Below are 26,725 nucleotides of genomic sequence, written 5' to 3'. Positions count from 1 at the left end.
ATTTTGCTTCGATCACGTTGTGCTAGAAAGTTTGCGGAAAAGTTAGGTCTCGCATTATAGTACATGGCAGCACGTCGCTGCACCTCAAGATCGACTGGAAGTAGTCCCGCGAGCACAGGTAGGGCCTCTGTGCTAACCGTCCTATAAGCCTTACACAGAAAGATCAAGGCTAGACGCTGACCTTGGAGAAGCTTTCGCCGTACCGCGCCTATTGTGGCCCTATCAGCCCATACTGGTGCCCCGTAGCACACGCATCCCAGGTAGGTTGCTCCGTAGATGGTTCTGAGCGTAAGAAAAGAGAGACCCCAGGTAGCCAAATTCGCGTGAGCGCATAGAAATTGTTTTTGGCTTTCTCACTAATAGTCTTAATATGTTCAATAAAAGAAAAGTTTTTTTCTAGGACTAGACCGAGATAGCAAACCGACTCCTTGCGTTTGACGGGAACGTTATTGAATTGAATGAACGTTATTGTCCGGTATATGGCAATAGGTTCACCCATTAGTTTATCAGGCACTTATACGAAGGTGGTGAAACAGGCGCTAAATGACATAAACTTTTACGTATCCGAATGATGCGAAATTACCGTAGCCTAAGCGTGTGCAATACGAGAAGGGTCCCTCGCGCATTGTCAGTCCGTCATGGACTAGTACCATGCTTTCAGTGGCTACCTACAGTTAAAAAAGAAATGTATGAATTACCAACGTAATCAAAATATATTTCCTTTTGAACAAAAGAGCAGAGAGCAAACTAAACACAGTCGTCCTAAAAATATTAAACCTAATTTTTATTTCATGCTTTTGAAACCGACGCAATTGCATCATCTACTCCAACCTGAAAAGGGACGCTTACCTATTTTAATCACTTATTTTTGAGGGGAAAATCATCTAATCATCTAATTTGGCGAGGCGAGGGTCAAACTCTTACTGACTAAAAACCACCCTGTTCCTTCCTACTCCTGCTTTACTAGCCGAAGCCCCAGTAGCTAGTCCATATACACAGGTAAATAATTGAATTAATTATTATATAGATAAGTAATTTCACTTAGGTACCTTTTGGGTTATTTCTGATGCTGGACAGCTTCTGTCATCTTCTCTTACCACCTCACTAAACTATTTGCAGTAAGTAGTACCTAAACCAATTACATACAGGCGTTCTCTGTTCAGTCTCTGTATGACATAGGACCTGATTGGACACCTTGTCTCCATGTCTCGTCAGCCCGAACATATTCGAGGTCATTTAGTTTCTAACTACCGTTTTCCGTAAGGACCTACAATATATTTTTACCGGGTTATTTTTTTTTTGTTACTTACCTAACTACCTGCAGTAAAAAATATCTACGTAGAAACTACTTGACGGTATATACAATTGGCAAAGAAGCTAGGGACCAGTTCAGTTCCTGAAAGAAATAATAAAATTATGTATGTGAGGCAAAAATATATATGTATGTATGTAAAAAAAATATTGTAAATTCACACACGACACTGAATATTGTCCTAGTGTAAAACATGGAATTTTATGTAAGTACCTATGTAAAAAATATTTTTAAATTCACCGACAACACGAAGAGTCAGGTTTAAGTGTTAAATAGGTATGGAATTTGAAAACAAATAAAAAATCTTTGTTGGAAATAAAATCATTCCCAAAATAGTTACATTGTCACAATACGAGGTCAAGACTTCATTCATAGTTCAAAGTGACATTTTTCTCTCGTCTAGACATGAATTATCTAGATAATCTAGTAAATCTGCATTTCTCAGACGCCCGCATACCTAGACCGCACAACGAAATATTTCTCTTGTAAAATATTAGGTAACTGGTAAATACCACTATTTTTAATTAATTATAATTTATTATTAGTAGCGGATTTGGAAGTGATTTACAACTTTTGAGGATATTTGTTAATGAAAATAAATATCAGCGCTTGAAACCTTGTAGGTGGTCGTTTACTTACCATGGACATTTCACTATTTTCAGTTCCCGTACGAGTTTGCTTTACGTTGAACAAAAACGGAGCAAGAATGCATTCAGACCTCTGATTGGTTGGTTCATTCGAGCCGGCCAATCAGAGTACTGTTCAACGTAAAGCAAACTCAAACTAAGGGTACAGTTGCCGATTTTATTTTTAAACGATGCGACGTTCTTTCTGTAATGGTTCACGAATGTCAATTTTAATAGATTTTTAGTACTCGGCCATAAATGTAAATGTTCTGTTTTAATATTATCGACACCTATAGTTCGGGAGATTAGTGTTCAACGAATGTCTATCTATTATTGGTTTCGATTATATCTACGACCTCATATTTGTGTTGTTTTTTATTAATACTTATACTTAATTTTATTCGTCTGTCGTCTGGCAGGTATATTACACACTGTCTACACACGATCAATTTAAATATTTATGCATCATAAATAAATTGTGTCTCGAAATTAAATATTTCGATTCTAAAAATTTTATCTATTTCTTATCGTATTCGTGACTATAAATCTGATATCGAAAGCACTAGCATAATAAATGAGAATCTTTAAAAAAAACAATAAGAAACATTATATTTTTAACCGACTTCCCAAACAGGAGGAGGTTCTCAATTCAGCTATTATCTTTTTTTTGTAGGCGTATTAATAAACTTCGCCCTTAGCCTACATTGTTGGGCGCGTGTTTCTAAGTCTAGGAAAGAAGATTCTAAGTAAAATATAAAATAAAAATTTGGAATTTTTGGCCAGAAACAACGTACAACAATATACCTTGTGCAGAAATTACTAGCCCTAGACAGAAAGTAGGAAACCGCAATCTAGACTTGTAACCACTTGATGTATGTGAACAGACCTGTCCTATTAAAATATCTAGCATGTCTACTTATCTTCTATTGCAAAATTCAATTAACTGGCATTTCTCCCCGATCAGTTAAAGCAACCATATAAACTTTAACATTAATAAAAAATAATAATGCATTTCCAATATTGAATTAACATAAGCCATAAAACATAAGAAACCGGTGTAATAAAATACGAAGCTAGATGAATATTATTATTTCATTTCAACAGAATGTTATAGCCCACAGCCTACAACGATTAAGTCATTTTTATAGATAAGGCCTATTCCATATATGTTCAAGGTGCTAATTTATTAATGTAAAATAAAGATTTAACCAATATATGAGTTACTTCATTTGTCTGAGTTTAAAGTTTATCTCAAATTGAAACACCTAAATATGAACTTGCTTTGTCGAGCCACTGTAGTTATCAAAATAAAGCTTGAAAGAGAATTGTGGGTCTATGTTCATCTTTTTAAAGTAATATTGAATCTGATCTTTGATCTTCAGATCATTTTAATTTTGATATCATAACTGCTAAATTGGATATATTATTACCATGCAATATGGGTTATATTTGAAGAATAATTAGCAAATTATTTATATTTATTTAGCGATCAAAGAAAACAATGAGTAAAACAAAAATAGTTTTAATTTAAAGATTAAACTTCACTTATAATTCTAATATTTCACAAGTTTATATTTTTATATTACAAAATGTTTGTAAAGATACATTGAAGTAAGTGCAGAATAGACTCCATTAACATACAGTAGTTGTAGAAATAGATTTTTGGTCATTTGCTTACATAGTTGTTACTGGATATATTTTAATTTACTCACAAATGTAATATACATTGTATAGTAATACTTTAATGATAAGTTAATGACATTTGAATATACCACAACATAATAGGCTGAATACATACCTACCTAGACCATACCGTCACAGACAGAAAAAATTTTTACACAATCTTGGCTAACCTGTTGTAAGTTGTTGTAACATCAATGTTTTCCAATAAGTTAAGGAATTAGAGGCTTTTTTCTTTACAATATGTCTATTATTAATTGTCAGTGATTTGTATTAAATGTCTGAGTTATAATAACGTATAACAACAAGTTACGCACAATAATTTACACGAAGAACGTCGTTTAGAAGTTAGGTTATTTCGCTGGGGCAGGCGCTGTGGGAGCCGCAGCTACTCGTTGCTGTGCCGCAGACAATTGAGGAGTATTCGTCGCTAAAGCTCTCAACTGCTGTTCAGCTGCAGCATTCACCATCTTCGACACATTCGTCTTCATCTTATTCCGTTCAGCGGCAGTTTTACTCTTTACCGGCGCGTTTGGACGTTTGGTCACCGCTTTACCGGCCTTATTCTTGTTTTTCTTTGCTTTCGCTCCAGCAGGCAATTTGCTTTTTACTTTCAGTTTTCCTTGAGCCATATTTACGTTTTACTTTGAACTACACGACGATTCCCAAACAAACACAACAACGTGGTTCTGCCTTTGAGTTTGTCAAGTATGACGTTGACATTGACAGTTGACAGCGGTTTGGCGTTCCGTGTCTTAAATATCGTGATTATAAGCATGTGTTCGTTGACTACACAGGTTGTCTTTTACAGAGTTTTTATTTTTTAAAGAGCATCTATCGACTACAGGTAGAATGTAGATTAATAATATTTATTTTCCGAGGTAAATCTACGTAGATGGTTATTATTTATGAGGGATATCAAGAAAAGATACAAATAAAGAGACAAAATTGGTATTTATTTTACGGACTTTTTTTATTCATAAATCGACTGTTGCAGTATATGAATTCGAGTTTCAAGTTAAGAAATATACATAATATATAATATCTTCTAAATATATTTTATGTACAGACAAATAGAAAAGTAGTCGAGTATAATTATCGGCTATCGATAGAATCGAGCGGCGAGAGTGCAGGCGACCGGCGGAAAGCGGTGCGGACGAGGGCGCACCTCGCCATAAAACGTCTAGAAAAATAGATAAATCGCTCAAAAACGTCAGAATCAGTCGAAAAGATAGAAGAGTAGAGAACGGGCGACGTCATAGGCGACGACAAAGAGAAGTCCTCAGGCCCTTCTCACGCATACTCCGTGTCGGTAGAGAGCGAGCGCTCCGCCGGGGAACGCCTTCCACTCGTCTCCGCCACTGCCGGTTCACCTGCCTGCGCCTGTGCGTAGGCCAGGCTTTTTTGATAGCTGAACAGCTGTCGCTCCAACGAATAGTTCTCCGCCTGAAGCACAGCAATCTCACGCCTGCAAAAAAATATTACAGTCAATTAAATGAAAACTACGTAAAGTTTTTTATTTGCAAATTACTATGCATATTGCTAAGAAACACACCTCATTTGATGCGCGTGCAGCCGACAAAGGTCATCATAGACATGATAAGTAGCTTGAAAGAGTAGGTAAGTATCGCCCCATTCGAGACGTACACGTAGTTCACCACCTGGGTGTAAGAATGCGCTCCCAGGTCGTGACATGTCTTCTACGCGTAGAGCCGTCTCCATCATGAGCCCTTCATCAGCACTGTCTTGTGCATAGTAATGCTCGAAGGGTGCTCCAGGTAGTTCTTCGGCATCAGGTTCACCAGCTGCGACACCTGACCTCACGAGCCAGGCAGACCAGCTCACGTAACGCAAGTGGTTGCGTGGCACGTGGTGCACGTCCCGGTACAACATATGCAGTCTCACCATCTCCGAGTGCATGTCGCAGCGCACCGCCCACGCCTGCTTGTCGCGATCGTAACACGTAGCCGCGCGGCCTGCTGCCGGCACCGCCAGCTCGGCGAGTGCACGCGCCCATACCAGTTCTACAGTTAACCGAACCCCTTTGGTTAGAAGTCGGGATGGTGGTCGAGGGTTCCAGGGTGGTGTGCGTCCGTCAGCGTCACAAACACACTCTAACGGGCCTGAATGTAGTCTTCTTTCGCCTTCGCCAAGCGCAAGTGCATATCTAACACGACAGCGTTGTCCTTCCCCTGATAATCTCATTAACCGTAAAGTCAGCGGCTCCTTGCCACCGCCGCCAGTTGCCGACACCTGCCAGTCAAATCCAGCAAAAGCTATGGGTGGTGTATCAAGGCGGGGCGCGCGCAGTTCACAGGAGTATAGCGTGCGCACCCGTGACATACTGAGCTCCAGTTGGAACTCACCCCTCGCATCAGCGAACTTGGTGTTGAGTTCAGCGATGGACACACAACGACCACGGCCCTGCGCAGCGCAGCCTGCGCTGAAGCGCACCTGTTTGCCGGAAAACCCTTCATTGGCCGTAAAGTGATCGCGGCTGAGGAGCGTGAATGTAAAGTCGACATACACCCGCATGCCTTCGCACGCGCCGCGCCACACCAAGTACACACCTGCAACAAATGACACAAAATTAGACTTTTGAAAGACGACATTAACTTACAGGTGAGTTTTCAGTATTCACTAACCGAGAGATGCGTCGGTGCGACTGAAGGCGACCGCCCAGCGCTGGTGCGCGCAGCAGAAGTCCTTGGAGGTGACATCGCGGTCGGGCTCGCGCGTGGCCGAGCGTGTCACCACGAAGGTGAACACGTGGGTGTCGGCGCGGTCCTTGAGCCGCGTCGCGCGGTACAGCAGCGCCATGCGCCCGCGCCACACTCACCGCCCCCCGGGGCCCCGCCTGCGCAAGCGCCTGCCAACAATCACTATTATCAATACCTACCGTCATACAAATTGCCCTTACAGATATTTGATATTTAATTTACCTAGCTCATCAAAAAGTTAAAATAAGATACATAACAAATTGATTCAGAGGTTTGATATACAAATTCTGTATGTCGCGGTGGCACGGCTGCCGTGCAAATCTAAACATTTTAAACCAGATAAATAAGTTTACAAACAGTTAAAAAGCTTAAGAGCACTTAAAACTTTTTCTGAAATATTAAACTATTATACATTTAGTCCATCTGAACTTTAACACGGTTTAAGAACCGACCTCTAAGATTCAAAATCTTCAGTCACATTTAACAAAGAAACCATTACGGAAACTTTTAGCTCTGAATATTTCCTAACAAACTTGTTCCGCTCCGCGACAGAAAATTAGCCTTCCTGTAACTTTCAGACCTGAATTATGGAGGTATCTAAATTGAAGCGAAGCGCATCCGGTGGGAGCTTGGGTAACTAAGCTGTGGAGAATTAAGGAAGATGCCTGAGTAACTGTAACTATAATGACGTGTATGCAACGTAATCCCTTAACCAAACCCTTTTTAGGGGGGTTTTAGTTTCCCGTCCAAACTTCGTGTACAAATGACTTCTACTCCTGACTTAAGCGATGCGAGAAATGTTAAGTCGCCACCGCTTTTACTGACTAAACACCACCTCATTCCTATTCCTGCAGAATAGTAGTCCGCAGTTCCGAATTTATCCAAATCCTTGGAACCCAAATAATTATTGCATGTACCGACCTAATAAGGTTTGCACTAAATCGACCAATCACATTAGACGACATATTTTGTCCAAGTTATTTCAGTTAACTTTATCTTTCGTTTCGTCTGACCTTAATTCAAAGTATACTCCGTCTACGTGACTCTGGATTTACAGAAATTCCGCAAATCTTGTTGAGTGGAAGTGAGCGATATAGTCCGCCCGTACCTTGTAAAATTTTTATTAAGTACGCAACGTCACGGCTTAAGTTTTACACCGAGATTATCCTTCGGAGGATTATGATACACCTGTCTTAGATTTGCGCAGCTGTGTAAAGTATTAACTTAATTTCCGTCTAGAGAAAGGAAAGTTATTCAATATTTTTAGCATGTAGTTAGTTGGATAATAGGTAGAAGTACTAGCATGTAACTATTTCATAATATGTGATACTTATACAACAAGTTAGGTGTCCCTAAATTTTCCGGAGTTCCAGCGAAGGCGTTCGAAGCAGGAGTAGGAACGTGGTGGTTTTTAGTAATGAAAAGTCTGTCACTCTCTCTCGCCTTACCCGAGGTGGGAAAATTATCCAATTTTCCCCTCTCAAAGAAAAACAAAGAATCCCTTAATTTAAATATATCAATTTAATGCTTACTACAGTTAGCAATCACGAGAATTAAATTGGTTTTATGTATCTACCTCAGGCTACATAAAACAGCTGATTGTGCATGAAAACAAAATTTTGGATGATCCCACAGTGCGCTGTTCGTAAATTTATAAAGTTAATTAACCAAGCTAAGCTGTACAGAAATTACTACGAGGTTCGTAGATAAATTCTCGCAGCATTTATAATTACACGCGTTTGTTGATTCGCTCTTTGAGATTGCAATCTCTAAGCTCCAAATGTTAGAAGCCTACATGCCATGCATGGATGTAATATAGTCACAATCGATATTTAGCGTCCGCACACAATACATATCAAACGTAGCAACAAGTTAACGAGCCGTCGGCTGGTTAGGCTCGCTAATTGCTGATTGCCTCCGAACTATTGTCGTGCTACGTATTCCTAAAACCACAATTCGTTGTGTAAAATCATACACTTTCGAATGCTAACATCCATAAAACTGTATGACAGCAATTTACGCCATTACCAACCGAGGAATTCGTATCAGATCTCATACAAAGTAAGGTGTCGACATAAAATTTAAAGGCAGGAATCTGTTTACGACATACAAAGGAGAAAATCTGCGAGTAGTACGGTCCGCTAGATTTTATCTGTCGACAAATGTTACCATCCGTATTCGTTGGAAACGTTGCACGTATTAAAAATGTAAAGACGTTTGCGGAAACGTGTTGAATATTTGCTTCGATACTTCACTGCTAGCGGCCCGACTACCGCATCTGCTAGTCGGGAGTGCACTCCTACCTAATAGGCAAACATCGGCTTTAATTTCGGTATTCCAAGTTCCAAATATTCCCGACGCCGGGTACGAATTTGAAGAGAGAAATACGAACATTTACGTTCGTCTTATGTATGAGTTTGTGAGAACTTGGTAACAAGAACAGTGAATACCAAGATTGAATCGAATGCATCTAAAATAGTATTTTGTCGTACGATATATCTAGGGATAAGTACGTTGTTTCGTGGGTATAAAGTCAATCTCCTATTTGCATGGTAACCCGGCAGGTCTATGTAAAATTATTCAAATCGTGATCCACTTCAATCTCTTTTTGATGTGAGCCCAAAAATATTAATACATTTAAATTTGAGACGGCATACGCGGGGTAACCACCTCGGTTGATTACCTTGGGCCCACAGGGGCGGAATACCATTACTTGGGCATCAAAGATATTTTCCTACCTACCACATATTTTGCTATGACGCCTCCATGCTTGTCTATGAATATCTATAGTTTCTATGAATCGCGTTTGGAATAATGATATCGTTAAGTTTGAAAGTTTCTTGTTCAAAGATAATGATAAAAGTTTAGATGGAAATATACCAAGTACGAGTAGGTGGTACTTCTGAAAGTATATTTATAGATACCACTTTCCCAAAGATTATTTAAATCTTGGAAAGTAAATAAATACAAGACAAATTCACTTTGATTATTTCTTAGTGAAAGCTAAATCAAGGGACTGAAAAAATCATAACGATATATTAAAAGGCTTTTCAGTGCACCGAACTAAGTAAAAATCCTGAAAGAAGTGTGCATAAAAGTCAAAGAAACATTAAATATTACAATAGGTACAGAGAAGTGTTAGTTATTGGTGTTAAGGTGTTAGTTCAACAATTTTTAAATAGATCTTTCTTTTTTAATATAAGTTAAGCTACACAATGAAACCAAACCATCATAAAACATTACATTAGATAAAAAAATATATATATTAGAAGTATTCCATAAATGAAAGTCATCCACGAAACTCAAGCAGGAAGAAACAGATGTTCACATCTCGCACGCTACACGGCAGTCTCCGGCAGTAACTAATTACGATAAAATACTGTTACAATTTACTAGGTACTTATGTAACACCTCTACATAGATATTTCAGCGGCAATGCCTACCAAAGTATGTACTTAATTAAAATTTGTGTTCACAAACAATTTCTAGTGTGTGCTTTGCTTCGTGTCGTGTTTATGTTGTGTCGTGTGAGTGTGTAGAACAGAAATAACATGTAATATTGACTGCACGACATACCTATGCATTTATGTTTTATTTCCTGAAGGGTTTTATATAACAGATCTTTTATTAGATTCTCACTTCTTTTGCAATAACTAGGTACATTACTTAAGTTTTAACAGGGATTTATTTATTTATTTCCTTAAACCAATGATAAGTTCATAACATATTAAAACATTGTTTAGTGTAGCTTTAATTAAAGGCTGCCACGACATGCATAAAAGAACAGGATATTACAACTAAAAGTTCACTTATCCAAAAAAAGAAACCTTAATAATAATCGTTAATTTATGTTGCAAATGAAAAAGAGGTAAATTCTGAAGATTAGATGAATTCTGAAGAAGAGATGCTGAAGCGGTTTGAAAATTAAAAATATATTTAGTCCGTCGGTTAGGTAATGAAAAAATATTAAAATTAGTCATCTACCCTATTGTACCATTTCAATCACCAACTTTAGTCGCAACTTTTTGTATTTGGTAATGAAAAATCTGAATACCTAATACAGCGATCGGATCTGCAAACAACAGTTAAATGTCGAAATTAAAAATACCAACAATTGGCGCTCACAAAAATAAAAGCTATCAAACAATTCTCTGTGGCACTATCTAAATGACCGAACCGAATAAAAATTGTGACGTCACAGGACCGAACACAAAAACCCTCGCGGATAAACGAGGTGTTCGGAAGAGTTATATTTGTTCGTAGAATTTATTGTTCTGTAAAATATTCATAGTAGGTACCTTTATTTATTACCATACGTAGGTAAAATTGAGATGAGACTCGTTGATAATGTCCAAATTATTGATGAAAATAGCCTTTGAAAAATGTGAGTCTAACAGTTTTAGTAGGTACAATACATATAGGTACGTAGTCTAGATCACACAAGCAATCAAATGCAAAGTGTTCTAGCATTTTTTCCCAATTAGGCCCAGCCCCGTAACCTTAGCTGTCTAAACAAGGATACTGTATCTTCATTAGTAACGGTTTGAGCAAACCGAATCTATTTAAACTCAGTGCTAACCACATTCTAGTTGGGACAAAGATAGACAAAGGAAAGGAAAATAGGACCTCTTTACTATCTCGAAAGTACGTGGTAATAAGGCTTAAAAATAGAAAGAGAAAGCGTTTATTTAGTTATTTCTTTACAATACTGAACAGAATTATATTTTCAAATTAAATATCACATCCTCATCCCATCAACGGTCCATGACATACCACGGCTGGACTAAAGGATCTCCTCTACATAAGAGGGGTTTGCCATCATTTTCACGCTTGGCAGGCAAGTTGAAGGAACCTCTTATGTAGTCCCTCTTATAACAGCCGTGGGAATAATAAGGCGGTGATAAAATTATTAACAGCCATTATTGTCAAATACAAATTATTGTTTGCTGGAATTATTTATTTGTCAAGTGTGAGAGAACCATTCTTCGGCATGATTAGGCCGGCTTACAGATACCACGCCCTTACAGAAAACCAACGTGAACAAAGATTGCGTTGTTTCCCAATCCCAAAAGCCCTTCCCAATCCCCGATTCCCCAACAACCCTTAAATTCCTAACCCCCAAAAGGCCGATAACGCACATGTAACGCCTCTGATGTTTCAGGTAACCACGCGCGGCAACGATTGCTTTTCATCAGATGATCGTCTGCTAGTTTACCAGATTATACCATAAAAAAAATACAAAAACGAAATAAAACAAAAACCCAATCAAGTACGAGTATTAAAATCTATCACAAACACAACACGTATAACTCAATCAATCTCTTTAGAAAACACCCTACCTTCCTATATAATGAAATTATAACCATAAAACCTGACATAAAAGTATTTATAGTTTCATATATTTACGGGCGACACTGTCATTCTCATTTCAGCGCTGAAATTCCGATGTAGCGCGTCACACGTGAGAGTGAGCCCAATATCGTTCAGGTAGTGGAGCCTGAAAATTCATGAACCGTAAAAACGGGGTAACCGCATAATACACGGTGCATTCCGCTTTGTGTTGCGTTTTACCTATTGGTAGGTAAATTATTAGGTTAACTTTATGTGGTTATAAATGGGTACGACGTACGTCTGTAAATTAAATAGTAGTATATATAACAATAAAATAGTACACATAAAAATACTATAAGTCCTAATGAATAGTCATAATTATTAAGCCAATTATGGTTATTTATGATAGAGATCATTTGGTCAATTTAAATCAACATCATTACCTCTATTACCTCATTTATAAAATTGTCGAAAAACTGAAAAACCTTAAACCCGGGAATTAAGCCTCCAAGTATTCTAGCCAGGCAGTTGTATCAGCACTCAGTCAACAAGGAGTCTGATACGAAAGTAGGTATTATATGGTAAAAATCAAAATATATAATTATAATTATGATAATTATATTTATTTTTATCTAACACTGTATGCAAGCAAGAAATGTAATAATATTATATTTTTTGTTCTAAGATAGCAAATAAGAAATAAAAGTTGCATTTTCTTCTAAATCTTGTTAAAAATTGACACCGCTATCTGGTTAAATATGCAATACGAGAATAAGAAAACATACTTTATTCAAGTTGAATTGCTTTTTAAGATTAGATAAACAAAATTAAATAAAAATATTTTCTAACTCTAACTTGTGTTCACATTTTCCAAAAGTATCTTGACGTAAGCCATCGCCACAGTGAACAAAATCGTCTTTGATTTTTTTTTCAAAAAACGTTAACACCCAGAATCCTTACAGATTAGAATTAAATCCTTGATTTACTTTCACTTTCAATAAAATCCATCACATAAGCACCTTTTATATTCACGAACACGCGACGATCTCCGGCCACCGTGAGCCATCAGACCACCACTGATGGCGCCCAGTAGGGCTGATGCCTAATCCGGAGCTACGGACTACCTGCCTGGTTTACCGGGGCTCCGGTTCGAAAAGCAGGAGAAGAAACGGGGTAGTTTTTAGTCTGTAAGATTCTTCCATTATTCCCGAAAATGAATGAACCACTAGCAATAATATAATTAACCAAATGACTTGCAAGAACACCAAAACTTATAACTAAGTAGGTACACAACAGATTATCATCCTGAAAAGCCTCTTTCGGTGTGTTAAAGAGGTTTTTAACGATCCCCTCGGAAGACATCAAGGAAAGTGATAACATCTGTTAGCTACCTCACGTTACAACATTACAACTACACGCTAACAATATATTAACCCCTTCGGGACCAATACAAATGGCAAATGGTTGTGCGGATAAATTTCTTGACACAAAAAAAAAGAAAAAACACAAAAATAACATTTACGCTAATGCACGTAGAGGGAGATTATGAAAAGAGCATGATCATATTGCGAATTAAGATAGAATGGCTTTGTAGAATTGTGGATATCCATTGGCCCCCAACTTATACTTTCTTATTGAAAGTACTTTATGAATAAAATGACGAAGTGTGCATGGTGCAATTGTGTTGACATTGATCTAAAGTACATAAATATATTCAAACAATCGAAATCATCTTTTTTTAGCGCCACACACTTTTTAAAGTACCTGCAGACTTTTACACAAAAAACTATGTTTCTAATCTCCATATTCCACTATATAAGGAAAAATAACATAAATGTATGTATTCATACTCATACATTCAAATGTACATCTTTTCGACCGAACGAAACGGTAGCTTAACATAAGTTTTTGACGTTTACGTTACCGTTTCGTCTTCGAAGAATTTTATATGGAAATATCAACAAAACTACGTGTGCGGATTTTGGAACGAACAAGATTTCGTACTGAATTTTTTTCGATACCACAATATGTGGCTTGTAGCTTCTCATGAATTCGAAGTTGTTTTCTAATAGGCGATATTATAGCAAAAAAAAAATTATACTATATTGACTACTATTCTTAATGTAAAGTAACAATACTATTATAGATCCATAATGACTCTCTTCAACTAAGTGCCAGAACAAGAAAAAAAGAAATGACAACCTATACTTAATATTCATAGTTAGATAATTAATTTCAACATACCTATACATATAAATATACATTGATCTGCGCAAATCACAATAACAATACCAACTCGATCCCTACACTTAACGAAAACTATCAAACATAAGCGATCACATCACTAAAGACAGATTCAATTACTTACTAAAACAATTAGACATCACTATCTCAAAGCGAGCAGTTACCTTCCTAAACCCATCCCTAATATATCCACTTTGACCTAGACAAATGGAATTGTCGCAGTCGGTCATTCGACTAGGAAATTAGTTGCCGATCAGTTGACAGTCGAGAGTGGCATTAGTCGATCATGTAGGGGAAATTAAATGGTTATCTCGCATCTATCTTGGTATGCATCGATTTATCATTGATGTACGTGTGTAGGTATAGGTATGTGAATGTGGAATTATGTACTAATGAATCTATGTTAAAGATGATATGTATCCATTCCATGTCCATGGGAAAATAATGCTATAATTGCAGAGAAAAAAGACTTGAAACACGGTGATATGACAAGATAAGCAACGTATTTGTATGAATAAAGTAGGTAATTTCTAAAATAAACTTTAATAACTCTGCACTAAGTTTATTTTGGTAACAATTAAACAAACTTGAAGACACAGAATCTTCACCTTATTAAAAAATCTTAAGATACGGAAACGTAAAATTACAACGTTGATAACTGATTACGGTGAAATTTTGCATACCAGAGCCTTTATCCACATGCCACTTTAGCACTTGTCACTTATCTGAAGAGAGCGTAGAAAACTCAACGTATGCGGATGACACTCACAATTCCATACAATTTACTTTTCTACTCTCTCCGAAGATAAGCGCTGTAGTAGCATATGGCTAGACGCTGTGGACTGACTTACTGCCGTAACCAAAGTCATTTAATAGTTATTTAATCCAGTCCTCAGCAATTGTTTTCGATATAAAATCATTACTAAGGAATAGTATAAGTAATCATTAAATGTCTCTGAAGAGTTAGACAGTTAGACGCCATGATGAAACCACAGAATAGCTGAGACAACGATTCATAACCATCCTGAACCCATTTAATATTATACCACAACGTAAAATATTACTTCATCACGAACTAAAAACCCTGAAACCTACAAAAAAGGTCATAAGACCACGTTTTTAATTAGTGTGCACGGGTTGTTCCAGGTTAAGCCTGTAAGGTAAGGTAGGTAGGTAGGTAGGTAAGGTAAGGTAATTTAGTTGGGAGTTCTAAATTGTCTACAATTTTTCCCTTTTTTTATGGAATACGAAACGGTAAACGAACAGACGATCACCTGATGGTAAGCAATTGCCGCCGCCCATGGACACTTGAAACATCAGAGGCAGTTACAGTTGCCGGCCTTTTGGGGGTTAGTTTAAGGGTTGTTGGGGAATCGGGGATTGGGAAGATTGGGAAGGGAGGAATTGGGCCTCCGGTAACCTCACTCACACAACGCAAGCGTTGTTTCACGTCGGTTTTCGGTGAGGCCGTGGTATCACTCCGGTCGAGCCGGCTCATTCGTGCCGAAGCATGACTCTTCCATACTAAAACTTACCTATGTCGGTCGTGTCGGGTTTGGTTCACCACGCTACCTATGTACGGTACCTATTTATCTACCGTGCACATGCGCGGTTTCGGAGCTTACTGTGTTCATCCGACTTGAACAACGAAAGCTACTTTAATTATATTGAATGCCGGTTTTAATTAATGAATGTTTGTAGTTGAATCAATAATGATGTCGGTCATTGTTATAAATAATAACGTGTCGTTTTTTAATTCTTTAAATAACGTAACGTTACGCCTTTTTATCGTTGAAGGGGTAGGCAGAGGTGCACATTACGGCACGTAATGCCACTTTACAATGTACATCCACTTTTTACTATTTATGTTATAAATCCCATGTAATATGGGGTGAGCTTATTACCATTATACTGCGCCATAATCCCAGACTCCGTGCTACTACTGAGAAATTTTCGAAACGCCGAAAAAAGCTCTGTAAATAATAGTGCTTCAAACTCTACAATAAAGTTCTATGCTCAGCAGTGAATGCCTTTTAACTAATAGATACTAATGAATGGACAAATATCAATACATAGGTACATTTTTTTTTTTCTTTTTACTTATAAATCTCAAGATTTAGATTTTCCTTTTCTATAAACCCACGTATGTGTAAATACTAGGACAAAGTCCTGTATCACGTTGAATAAAGGGTCTATTTTGATCTAAGGCCCATTTGTACACCAGCTTTGATATTTGTATGAAAATATTTGTGAAGCACACAACTAGGATTTGTCGAGCGTCAGTAAACTACACCCACGTAAGCTTCTGCTTTAAAAAGATTCCCTTCAGCTCACAAAGAAACATACATTTAGAAATATAAAGAATACAAAATGGGTCCCTAAGCTTGGCTCTCAAAAAGATAAAATTTCTTTTAAAGGATTATTTCTTTACTAGAATTCAACCTCAATACATTACCTATCACTTTCGAATCTTCAGAGCGTACATTCGAAACTGAATTAAATATCAAAATAATCCCCACAAGAGATTAAAAGTATCATTTGTTTCACAAGATAATGTATCTAATATTAAAGCTTTGCGTCTGAGAGATGAAAAAATAAACTAGACAGACTATCAAAAACAGCGCATTAAAGTATGTAAGCAATTTATCAACAGCTGTTGCAAAATTCATGAAACAAATATTACTCGAATTTATTTAACGACTCGACTATAAAGTTCGGTTCAAATTATTATTAAGCTATCCACAACACTAATTGATTTATTAAGATAATTTACGAAACACTTTTAAAAACGACCAAATAATTAAAAAGTTTAATTAAAATTTTGAAATTGGAACATAACGAGCGATTACGGAGCCGCGGCTTGGTAATTATTTAATTTTGTTTATAGAACAGAAAGTGATTTGTATTGTTGCTGCCAGTATCATTATTCGAAATTCAAACGAAAGAGGTGGGTATTGTTTCTGCCTCATAAATAGAAAATGGTCAGAGAAAATAATAACCAAGCTAACTAATACTGCAAATAAATGTACATCGGTACAAACTCATATCAGTGTATACCACAATGGTTTCCATTCTATGTGAAACTGAACACGCTACTGACATCCAATAACACCAATCAGCTTGTAGAAAAGACAAATGCAGGCTGCTCCGGCGCGATATTTCTCTATTTTCCGTTGTCAGGTTTTCATTGAACAGCCACGTTCAGTTTATTGAAACTCATCGGTTTATACTAACTAAATTACTTTTAGCTATCCTGTGTATACCTGCGTTGACATAATTTTAATTCCCCTTGATGGATTATGACGGAGTTGATCGATCGTCTATAAGCATACAAATGAAGCGATGGAAGTGGAAATCAATCAAAAGGGCCATTTTGTTAAGGTAACAAAATATATTATAAAATATTGAACCTTATTTCCCAGTCTTACGATACGGGAATAGCTTATAATAAAAACAAAATACTCGCATAATCTGATTTTATGCGCAATTTTTGACTCAAGTTAATCTGGGCTCAAGTTGCTTTTTATATTCGTATTATGGAGCTTTTGAGGGTGATCCCCGAAAAGTTGACAAAGATACGCGTGTACATGTAGGAAGGTCGCGCAGACGTTTTTGTTTACGTTTTACCCGAAACCACGACCACATAATTAAAAAGTTAGATGGTTAATTAACTCAAGTTTCTGAATAGCCCTTGTTACAAAGTGAGCGTTGTGACATTTTTATACATACTAAACACGTTACGTTGAACAAAGGCTTACCCCATTAAACGCGTGTACCGCAGTATGAGTCGTGATGTGTCTTAAGTTTCCGTGTGTCGTAACAGTAAAATATCATTTATTTTCGCGCGAAGGTTGTATTTTCTCGTTTAATATTGCTTCAGCTGAAGAAATAATAAAGTTACAACGTGATACATAATATATTATGTCGCTCTGCAGTGGATGTTGGCTCGATTCGTTGGTAATTTTTCCCTGTGTTATTTCTGTAAAGTCGTTTCCCGCGGGAAGTGGTGTGCTTGGCCGTATCTTGGCCGTATCTTGTGAAGGTCATGTCAATTCCCTGATCAGTAAATCTAATATCCTATCTCCTTCGTTTACCCACAACAATAATTTTCAATTGTCAAATTATTTACGTTCTGCTTCCTATCGATACGGTAGAGTGCTTTCTTTAGTTTCATACAAATTGAGTTTTATAAAGAAATACGGTCTGGTTTGTAATATTTTCTTTTTGTAATGTTTTTACAGCCAAAACTAAACATTGTGGCACAAATACTTTTTGTTTTATTATGAACAATAGAACCAAAACAAATAATTTAATCTACCAAATCATTACAATTGTTCTCTGATTTTGTTTTTACGTTTCAAATAAACCACGTCTAGCCAAAAATTTAATAAAACAATATTTTTCTAAAAAACGTCATTAGAACAATAATTTAAAAAACAAAGGAACTGCGACCGACAGATCGAGGTTTTGTGAACACGAAAAAAACACTAGAAACGTCGGTCGGGTGTAACGAATCACCCGAATCACCGGCCTTTTTTACCCCCAAAGATTAACAGGGTTAAGTACATCCAACCGAAGTAATTGGGCGTTTTAATTCAAATTATACATACCCACACCTTATATAAACTTCGCATGAATTACTTGACGACGGAATGGCAGATCTTTTTGTGAATTTATTTAAAAAGAGATCGTTTCAGAGCCTTTATATTAAAATGTTATGGCTTTTGGGGTGAGTGAGGGCTTATTGTCACATCATTACATTTATGAGTATACCGTATACGGAATAGGGATGATGACGGGGTATAAAAATTAAAAATCAATTTTGTCCGTCGGTTAAGTAATGAAAAAATATTCCACACGTTTTTCTTTTTTATTTTGTCGTAATATAGGATATCACAATAAACAATACTTAGATAAAACGAATCAAAGTTTAGAAGTGGGAGCAAATATACGTCTTTTGTACGTATAAAACGTACCTAGAAGTTACGTCACGCGATATTTCAAATCAATATAACTTTGAAAGTATTTGTTTCCCTAAGAAAACAAAAAATAAAGAAGTGTAATATTTTAAAATAATCAATGATACATATATTTATATTAAAATAGAAATCAGTCATCTACCCTAATACGGATCATTTGATTGCCATGGCCCTGTTTCCATCCGATTTTCATTGAAGCTGGGAGTAAATAATGCTGAGATATGATCTAAGTCAAAGAGTCGCATGCTTCCTTTGTTAGCAACTATCTCGTAACACTAAACATCTTTTATTTCTAGATAAGTACAAAGAGGGAACTCTTGTATCGTATTTATTCGCTACACTTCGAAACAATAGGGGTGACAACTGGCTTTAAAGCTTTTTAGAAACGATTCAGTTTTGAATTTTCTACGAAATACTTTTAGTTACGTCGAATAGTAAATGGGTAATGTGTATTATGTTCTCACATAATTGAACCAACGAAACAATGTAACCAAGAATTGTATTGTAAACCTGATTGAAAAAGAGTAACCTATGGAGTTTCTTGCTCGTTCTTCTCCATAGGAATCTACACTTTGGAACGAGCAAATAGCTTCACTAGAGGACAGACATTTTGTTTTCTTCATATTGTAATATTTGTTAGTTCAAAAGTGCCTTCCCGGTCTAATAGAAATAAATAATTTTAACTTTACTTTGACTTTGAAAACGAATTAAGTAATAAAAAGCAAATACAATAAGTAATAGTCATTAGCTTCTTTCAAACAGTATAATAGATTGATAGGCCGGAACAATTTAATTTTGACTAAGGAAACATCCCTTTTGAAAGCGTTGGGGAGTAATAAAGGCGTTTCCTCAACATCTGTTTTCTGTCCAAAAAGGTTGTAATGTAATCTCATTGATCAGCTACCCATTATTAAGGGTACGAAGTACTTACATCGGAAAGGCAATCAATTATCTCCTCACTACACTTGGACCACAATAATTACTTTCAGTTAACACCATATTAATTTCCACTCTCTAGTAGACATTAATCATTTGTTTTTGCAATTGACACGAAATATAATTTCGCGAGTGACGGCCTCAAAGTTTCTTAATAACGGCCCTAGCGATACCTATATAAGTATATAGGTACCTATACTATGGTTTTTGTGTTTTGTATTATTTTATTCAATAAGACTCTTCAAATTGTTTTAAAGCTGCCAGCTGTTTGGGCCAAGTTTTCAATTTTCAGAATCATTACTGAAATCTAATGTGATTAATAGAATACGTAATTGTATTATAACTTTAAATTGATCATTATGTTATCGGCTTACTTACGTAATTGTTTGAAGAAGAACTCAACTGGTTTCAAGCCATGCTAGAGACTCATAAATTCATGAGCAGCATTCCGCGACACATGACGCGCTCAGAACAATGAAACTAGTCGAGTTCCTCGTCAAACAGTTACGTGAGTAAGCCGATAACATAATCACTATTAATAGCAAACATAATTAAAACGAAACTTTTGTATAAATCATTAATATCACTAGATATATAAATTGTATTTTCAAAATGAACTCCAACAAAATATATGAACAATTTTCTTGAATATTAGTTACAAGACGAACATTTTCCTTGAAGCAAATTTGGAAAGACATTCGGACACTTGTCTGTTATTTTTCTGAGCAATTTATAAAAGCGACCGTTCACATTTGTCACTTGCGATAGTGTCCATCGCTCGAGCTGTTAGTAAGATCGTTAACATATCACATTGTAATCCATCAATGAACATTGCAGACAGATGCTTTGTCAAACTAAGAATGAATGTAGGAAATGTCCTACATCTATTCTTAACTTATGATCAAGATATCTTTTCTGTATTAACTAATAAAAACGGTTTACTCGCGTTAATAATGGAAAAAAGCTTTATTGGTATGTAGAGTCCCTCTGTGACTCGAAACTAGTAGAGTTTTTCTCCATTAATTTACATGAGTAAACCGTGATTTTTAATTAATTTACTATGTCACCCGATAGTTATTATAAAAATATATTTTCTGTATGTAACTATTTTCTTGAGTTTCTATGGAATTGTAGTTTTTTTAACTACGTAAATATCGAATCAAAGTACGTTGATTAATCTAATAACAAAATATAACAAACTTATAAATAGAAAAAATCTAATCACAAAACGTTTCATAAAGTAAAGAAAAATCAATTTCGATCTCAAGTTCTATTTCCATCATCTAATAGCAACATAATTGCTAAGTAAATATTCGTTGTAGACTCAGTCCCTACTATAATCTTAAAATAACAACAATATCTAATTCAGAATCCTCAATCTACGAGCCCTCAAATTGGAATATCTGTCACAAACATTTTCAATTATGGCGGCGATCGGAATTGTGTCCGATAAATGCCAATACTGCCGTCACGTGAGAACTAGGCTGTCGCCGGCAAACTGTTGAGGCTTTAAATGTAAAGAATTAAGAAACGAAACGACATTCTTTTAAGAAAAGATCATATGTTTCCTCTTATTTTAGAAAAGTTTTTTTTATGGTATAGTGGTCACTTGATGATAAGCGATCAACGCCGCTCATGGGGGGTGCCCAAACAAAAAAACAACACTAGAGGAGTCACAGGTGCGTTGCCAGCTTTTTAAAAAGGAATAAAGGAAGAAAAAGGAGGTTTTTTTAATGCTTTTTGGTTGGCTGTTAAACTGTAGATTGCTCCCAAGAGCTGCAACTAAGCTTAGAGCAAAACAGTATATAAATAAAACATCATAATTAAGACCCAATATGTCAAATAACTTCTTAAAAGTATAAATTAGTAGATACAAAATCACACAACAAACACCTACCAAAACGACAATGCGTCAATCAATTTGAATGTTAAATGGAACGTTCTCATATAAAATTAAATGCGCAATTTAAAACAAAATGAGTTCGGTTTCCAATCTAGTGCGGTCAACGATGATTAAAGCTTACAGCGCTACGTTTTACAGCAAAACGCATAACTTACTTTAAGTACTTGCACAGTAACATTTATGTCGGGCTTTATAACTTGAACTAATTCCACCTAAGTGTTACTTAATGTTCTCTATTATGTTAGGTAAGTCTAAGACTATTACAAGTGTACGTGGAAATAAATATGTAGATACACGAGAAGGGTTGTTGTTCATCGAGGTGGATATGTTAACATATGAACGGTTATGTTATAGATACTAAGTTCCCTTACATATATTATCTATACATAACATACGTATTATAAAATGGTAGGAAAGTCAATAACGTATATGAATATTTATAAAATAATAGTTATAGCGTGATCTACAATCGATATCAAAGCCAAAAGTATAGTTTTTGGAATTATTGTCTATTTGTCTGTATGTATTTCCAGGATTAACTTAAAAAGTATTGAATGGATTTACTTCAATTTTTGCATCAATATTACTAACAGGTTGGGTCAACATATGGGTTACATATCTCGCTATCACCTACGGGGGGAAACTATCCAAAGTGACTTTTCCACGTGGACGAAGTCGCGGGTACAACTAGTGCATCTAAAAAACTTCATGCTAAGATACTATGTATTTATCATTGCGAACGATATCCTATTAGTTAATCCGAGCAAAAAAAGAAACAGTCTCTAGAAAATTTGTCCAATTTCACTTCACTATTTTTAACTCATATCTCTCCAAGAACTTGAGTACTTATGAAAACCCAACTTCAATTCTAAGCTAACAAAACGATTCAGAAAACTAATAGAAATTTTATTTTTAACTATAGTATACTTATATGTATACTGTTTCAATAATACTCGTAAAATACTTCAGCGATGAGAGAATATATAAGGTGTTCTAAAATTATCTGCCACAGCTTTAATGGGAGATAGTGTTGTGTTTGAAAATTACAGGACCCATACTCATCCCGGTGAAGATTTCGTACCTCGGACCAGTTAATTAAATTAGAGAAGATAAAGAAGTTAAATAAACATTGACTCTACTCTGCATAGCGTGCTTTACAAATATGCACGATGTGTCGCGTACGAAATTTCTTCACTATTGTACCTCTCATTAAAGCGGTGGCAGTTAATTTTAGAACACCTTATATGTATACTGTTTGAATTAATAAAATACTTTAGAAATGAGACAATATATGTATGCATATAGTAGCTATAGGTATATATATGTAAGTATGTATATATGTATGTATCGCTACGGCAGGTACTGTCTTTGTAACAGAAAGTAATTAAAAGGTTCATTCATGTCCATCGGATGGGAATCACGGGGTCCGTCCATCTGATGATTGGCGGTTGATTTCTATAGAAAAACAAGAGTAGCTCTCATCTCTGCAATTACTCTGGTGTTCAGGAAAATGAGAGATAACATTTTCTTTTTTGATAGAGCTTTGTATGTTTTGAAACAATACATTCTCTGAAATACAGTGTTGTATTATGGAGAAAAATATTGAGTATACCAATAACAATGTTTAAGTGAACAGCCGATTCAAATTTTCAAACAAGTGAATAAATGGAATTTTGAAGTAATTTATTGTTAGACATTTGGGTGTGTCCCTATACCACAGAATACTACTATCACAAACGGACGAACCATTTTATAGACATTCTAAATCTGCAGAAAGCTTATGTTACAGCAATAGACACTGATACAGAAATTATTTAAAATGTGTGTGTTTCATTAAGATTCAAAATGATTAATTTCTGAATAAAAATTAATTTATATTCCTTAGTCTCACTAAAACGTTTTGGCTATTTTTGGTCTTGAATTATTTATGAAAGTCCAGGGAGATTTATAAGGTGAGAATAAAATTATTGAGGCGATACGAAGTTTGCCGGGCGAGCTAGTTTCTGATAATACTATGACGTATTTTCCACACGAAACATGTCAAAAATATACATATGTCAGTTAAGCTAACAATAACTCAACCAGACATTGTAAAATAGACCCAATTTGTAATTCGACCCTGTCTAGCCATCCTGGACACAAAAGGTGTATCTAAGCTTATAAATTGGAAAATTTAGGCCAAAATCAGTACTCAAGTTTCGACGTTTACAATCCAGGCTTTATTCGATAATTATATTCTTCAGAGTATACCTATCTCAACCCCTACCATCTACTAATAAGTACTAAGCACACATTTGCACAGTTTCGCATTAAATTATCCACAAATACCTAATGCCTAGCTACACAAACTTGGAACAATAAAGGCTCAATATTGACGAAAGAGATTCTGTATCTACCTCGGATTTATACGCAGACTAAGCGACATGTTTACAAGATTTCCATTCATCCAAAAATATCCCGTAATACCTAGAATTATGGCTTATTTCTATATATAAGCTTTACAAAGAGATATAAAGAAACGTCACGTAGAAAGACCACTTATCTTCGATTACAACCCACCTATTTTGTATGGAGAAGTTTCGTGTCCCAACAATGGAAATAGGGACCAAGTTCTTACTTATAAGGAAACTCCCACCTAACGTCCATATAATATATGGGAAACTATACTCTATGAACGCACGTCACCCCATTTTTTTCACCTACCTAATTAATTTTATCGGTGTTCAATGATCAGATTATTATATTCTTAAAATTTCACACATCACATCATCAGCCTTTAAGCGGCCACTGCTGACCAAAGGCCTCTCTTCTCACACGGAAAAGGTTTGAGCATTAATCACCACGCTAGCTCAATGCGGGTAAGCGATTTCAAAGATATAACTAATTTGGAATTGGCCCAGATTTCCTCATGATATTTTCCTTCACCGTTTGTCAGTGGTGTCTAAATAATCTTAGAAAGTACATAAAACTCTGAAAAAGTTACGTTGGTGCTTGCCGTTGGTAGGTTTAGAAGCCGCACTCTCATGAATGAGATGCTGGTTTTAAGCCTCCGGGCCACCATGAATCTCAAAAACCACCACGAATTCTTAAATCTTTAAATACGATTACAGTCAAACATCAAAGCAGTCTTGACAACAGCATTGGCATCGGAAACAAAATACATTCTACAAAGTTTTAAAAACGAAAAAAAAAAAGAATTCATCTGTAAAATCAAACAGAGATATTATGTTTATTTGTTACCATGGCAACATTTACTTAACTACCCACCGGCTATAATAGGGTCAGAGAGAACCAAAGACCAAAAACAAAGGAAAATCAGTAAGTAAGTAAGTAGTGACATCGTACAAAGGACCGTCAAAGCTAAGATTTTTGTTTTTGTATTGACACAAAGCCACATAATACATACAAGCATCACTCAAAGCTGTTACGAGACAGAAAAAGAAATATAACACAATATTTCGCTCTTTTTTCAGAGAATAGAGACTGTAAACCACTTGACGCATAGATCATTAATAGTTTCTTGCTATGCATGGCTTATTTATTATCCTTACACCAATCATTAATCTAACGAAGAAAATTCAACCCATTGTCCTTTGCAAAAGGACTCATTATCAAAAACATTATACATATATTATTTATTTCGGATTTACTTTTAATCATTGGTTCGTCAAAAAAATCATTAGCGCACAGATTGCGAAGCGTACTTCCATCTATTGTCGACTTCGTTTTATTCTCCTTAGAGTTTTACTGGCTAATTTAAAAATGAAAATGTCTTTCGTATCTCACCGAGTCCCGTTAACTTCAAACTTCAAGATTTGTGCCCAGCGAAGTGATAGTAATTGGGGCTACTTCTTTTTCTTTAAACTAGGTACGAGAATCTCCTCACACTTTAACGTCGACACCTCTAAAATTTAATTATTGTAGCTATATAAAATTGCCCTTCACAAAACAACAATTTATTTCCCTCAAAGCTTTTCCTTTTCCAAACAAACATTAATTACGAAGCGAACATTAAAACATGACAATGATTACAAACTGTCAGGAGTAACACTGAACACAGGTCACAATTATTAAAAAGCAATCAGCCGCAGGTTGTATAAAGCGCTTCCAAGTATTCAAATAATTATGAATTTATCGAACAAATCGACCGCAATTACAGATAACAATGTCGATCGTAAGTCTATGTATGATGGACTGAACCCGCCATTGCGTCAAAAACAAAACTAATTTACTACTTTACAACTGAATTTATTTTCATCGAAAAGTTAGAATCGACTTGTTTTTGTTCGCTTTCATTGTTCTGTAGCACTTTAAAACTTTTAAATTAAATTATCAAATTCGGGCTGTAGATGAAGAAAAAATATTTACGAGGAAAATACTTGTTGTTCTATACAAGTATCGGATTGTTTTTTATTCCCGCCCATTAACTCGCATGACATGAAATTACGCGGGAAACTGAGACTCCCACTCCCACTCTTCAGTAAACAATCATTATCTTACCAGAAAACATTTTGTTTTCGAACACAAAGCGCACGTATGTATCAAATAGCCCATTATTTTACTGGTGTCCGGAGCGTATAGGTACTGACCTATAAATTATAATTTCACCTAGCGAAAATCTACAAGTTTCAAGAAGCGAATCGATCCAGGTAAGTTGAAAGTACGAGAGCAAATAAATCTATCGGTATAGACTATGTTCAGATTTTGAGAGAAGTTCAGCAGTTTTAGAGAAGGAGAAGAGACGGTTCGTCCCGCCAAATTATTCGAGTGTAGATTAAGAAAGATCAGAAGGTGCATGTAAGGTAAACATTGTAGTGCAGTGCGCAACAGGGTGGCGCGTCATGCATGCGAGCGTACCTGAGGCGGGCGCCGGGTGCGGGAGGACCGAGGCACCCTAGACTCGGCGAGCCAAGCCAGCGCGCCGCTCCACGCGGACTAACGCACCCGCGCGCCGTCACCATCCCGCCTCGACGTATCACGGGTTGCCACATCTA

At 36.1% G+C, this 26,725-nt stretch overlaps 2 protein-coding genes across 2 annotated transcripts; both read right to left on the bottom strand.

Moving 5' to 3' along the window:
- Positions 1-3,444: 3,444 nt before the first annotated feature.
- On the bottom strand, positions 3,445-4,397 carry LOC118275751 (uncharacterized). The gene has a single exon (XM_035593827.2). The coding sequence runs from the start codon at positions 4,248-4,250 to the stop codon at positions 3,972-3,974; it is 279 nt and encodes a 92-aa protein (XP_035449720.1). The 5' UTR covers positions 4,251-4,397; the 3' UTR covers positions 3,445-3,971.
- Positions 3,445-26,703, bottom strand: LOC118275744 (uncharacterized). Its single transcript, XM_035593817.2, has 4 exons — positions 26,589-26,703; positions 6,264-6,487; positions 5,174-6,188; positions 3,445-5,086 (listed from the first exon to the last, which is right to left on the bottom strand). The coding sequence occupies exons 2-4, from the start codon at positions 6,436-6,438 to the stop codon at positions 4,912-4,914; spliced, it is 1,365 nt and encodes a 454-aa protein (XP_035449710.1). The 5' UTR covers positions 6,439-6,487; positions 26,589-26,703; the 3' UTR covers positions 3,445-4,911.
- Between the last annotated feature and the right edge of the window lie 22 nt (positions 26,704-26,725).

Source organism: Spodoptera frugiperda, chromosome 15, assembly GCF_023101765.2.
Source record: "Spodoptera frugiperda isolate SF20-4 chromosome 15, AGI-APGP_CSIRO_Sfru_2.0, whole genome shotgun sequence".
NCBI lineage: Eukaryota > Metazoa > Arthropoda > Insecta > Lepidoptera > Noctuidae > Spodoptera > Spodoptera frugiperda.
The sequence above is the reverse complement of the archived record's forward strand: the minus strand, read 5'-3'. Positions and strand labels throughout refer to the sequence as shown.

Excerpts from the sequence above, each read along its gene's own strand:
- LOC118275751 (XM_035593827.2), bottom strand. The coding sequence starts at position 4,250 with ATGGCTCAAGGAAAACTGAAAGTAAAAAGCAAATTGCCTGCTGGAGCG.
- LOC118275744 (XM_035593817.2), bottom strand. The coding sequence starts at position 6,438 with ATGGCGCTGCTGTACCGCGCGACGCGGCTCAAGGACCGCGCCGACACC. Across the intron at positions 6,189-6,263 it reads TCGCACCGACGCATCTCTCG|GTGTGTACTTGGTGTGGCGC; the intron begins GTTAGTGAATAC and ends CATTTGTTGCAG. Across the intron at positions 5,087-5,173 it reads CTGCACGCGCATCAAATGAG|GCGTGAGATTGCTGTGCTTC; the intron begins GTGTGTTTCTTA and ends ATTTTTTTGCAG.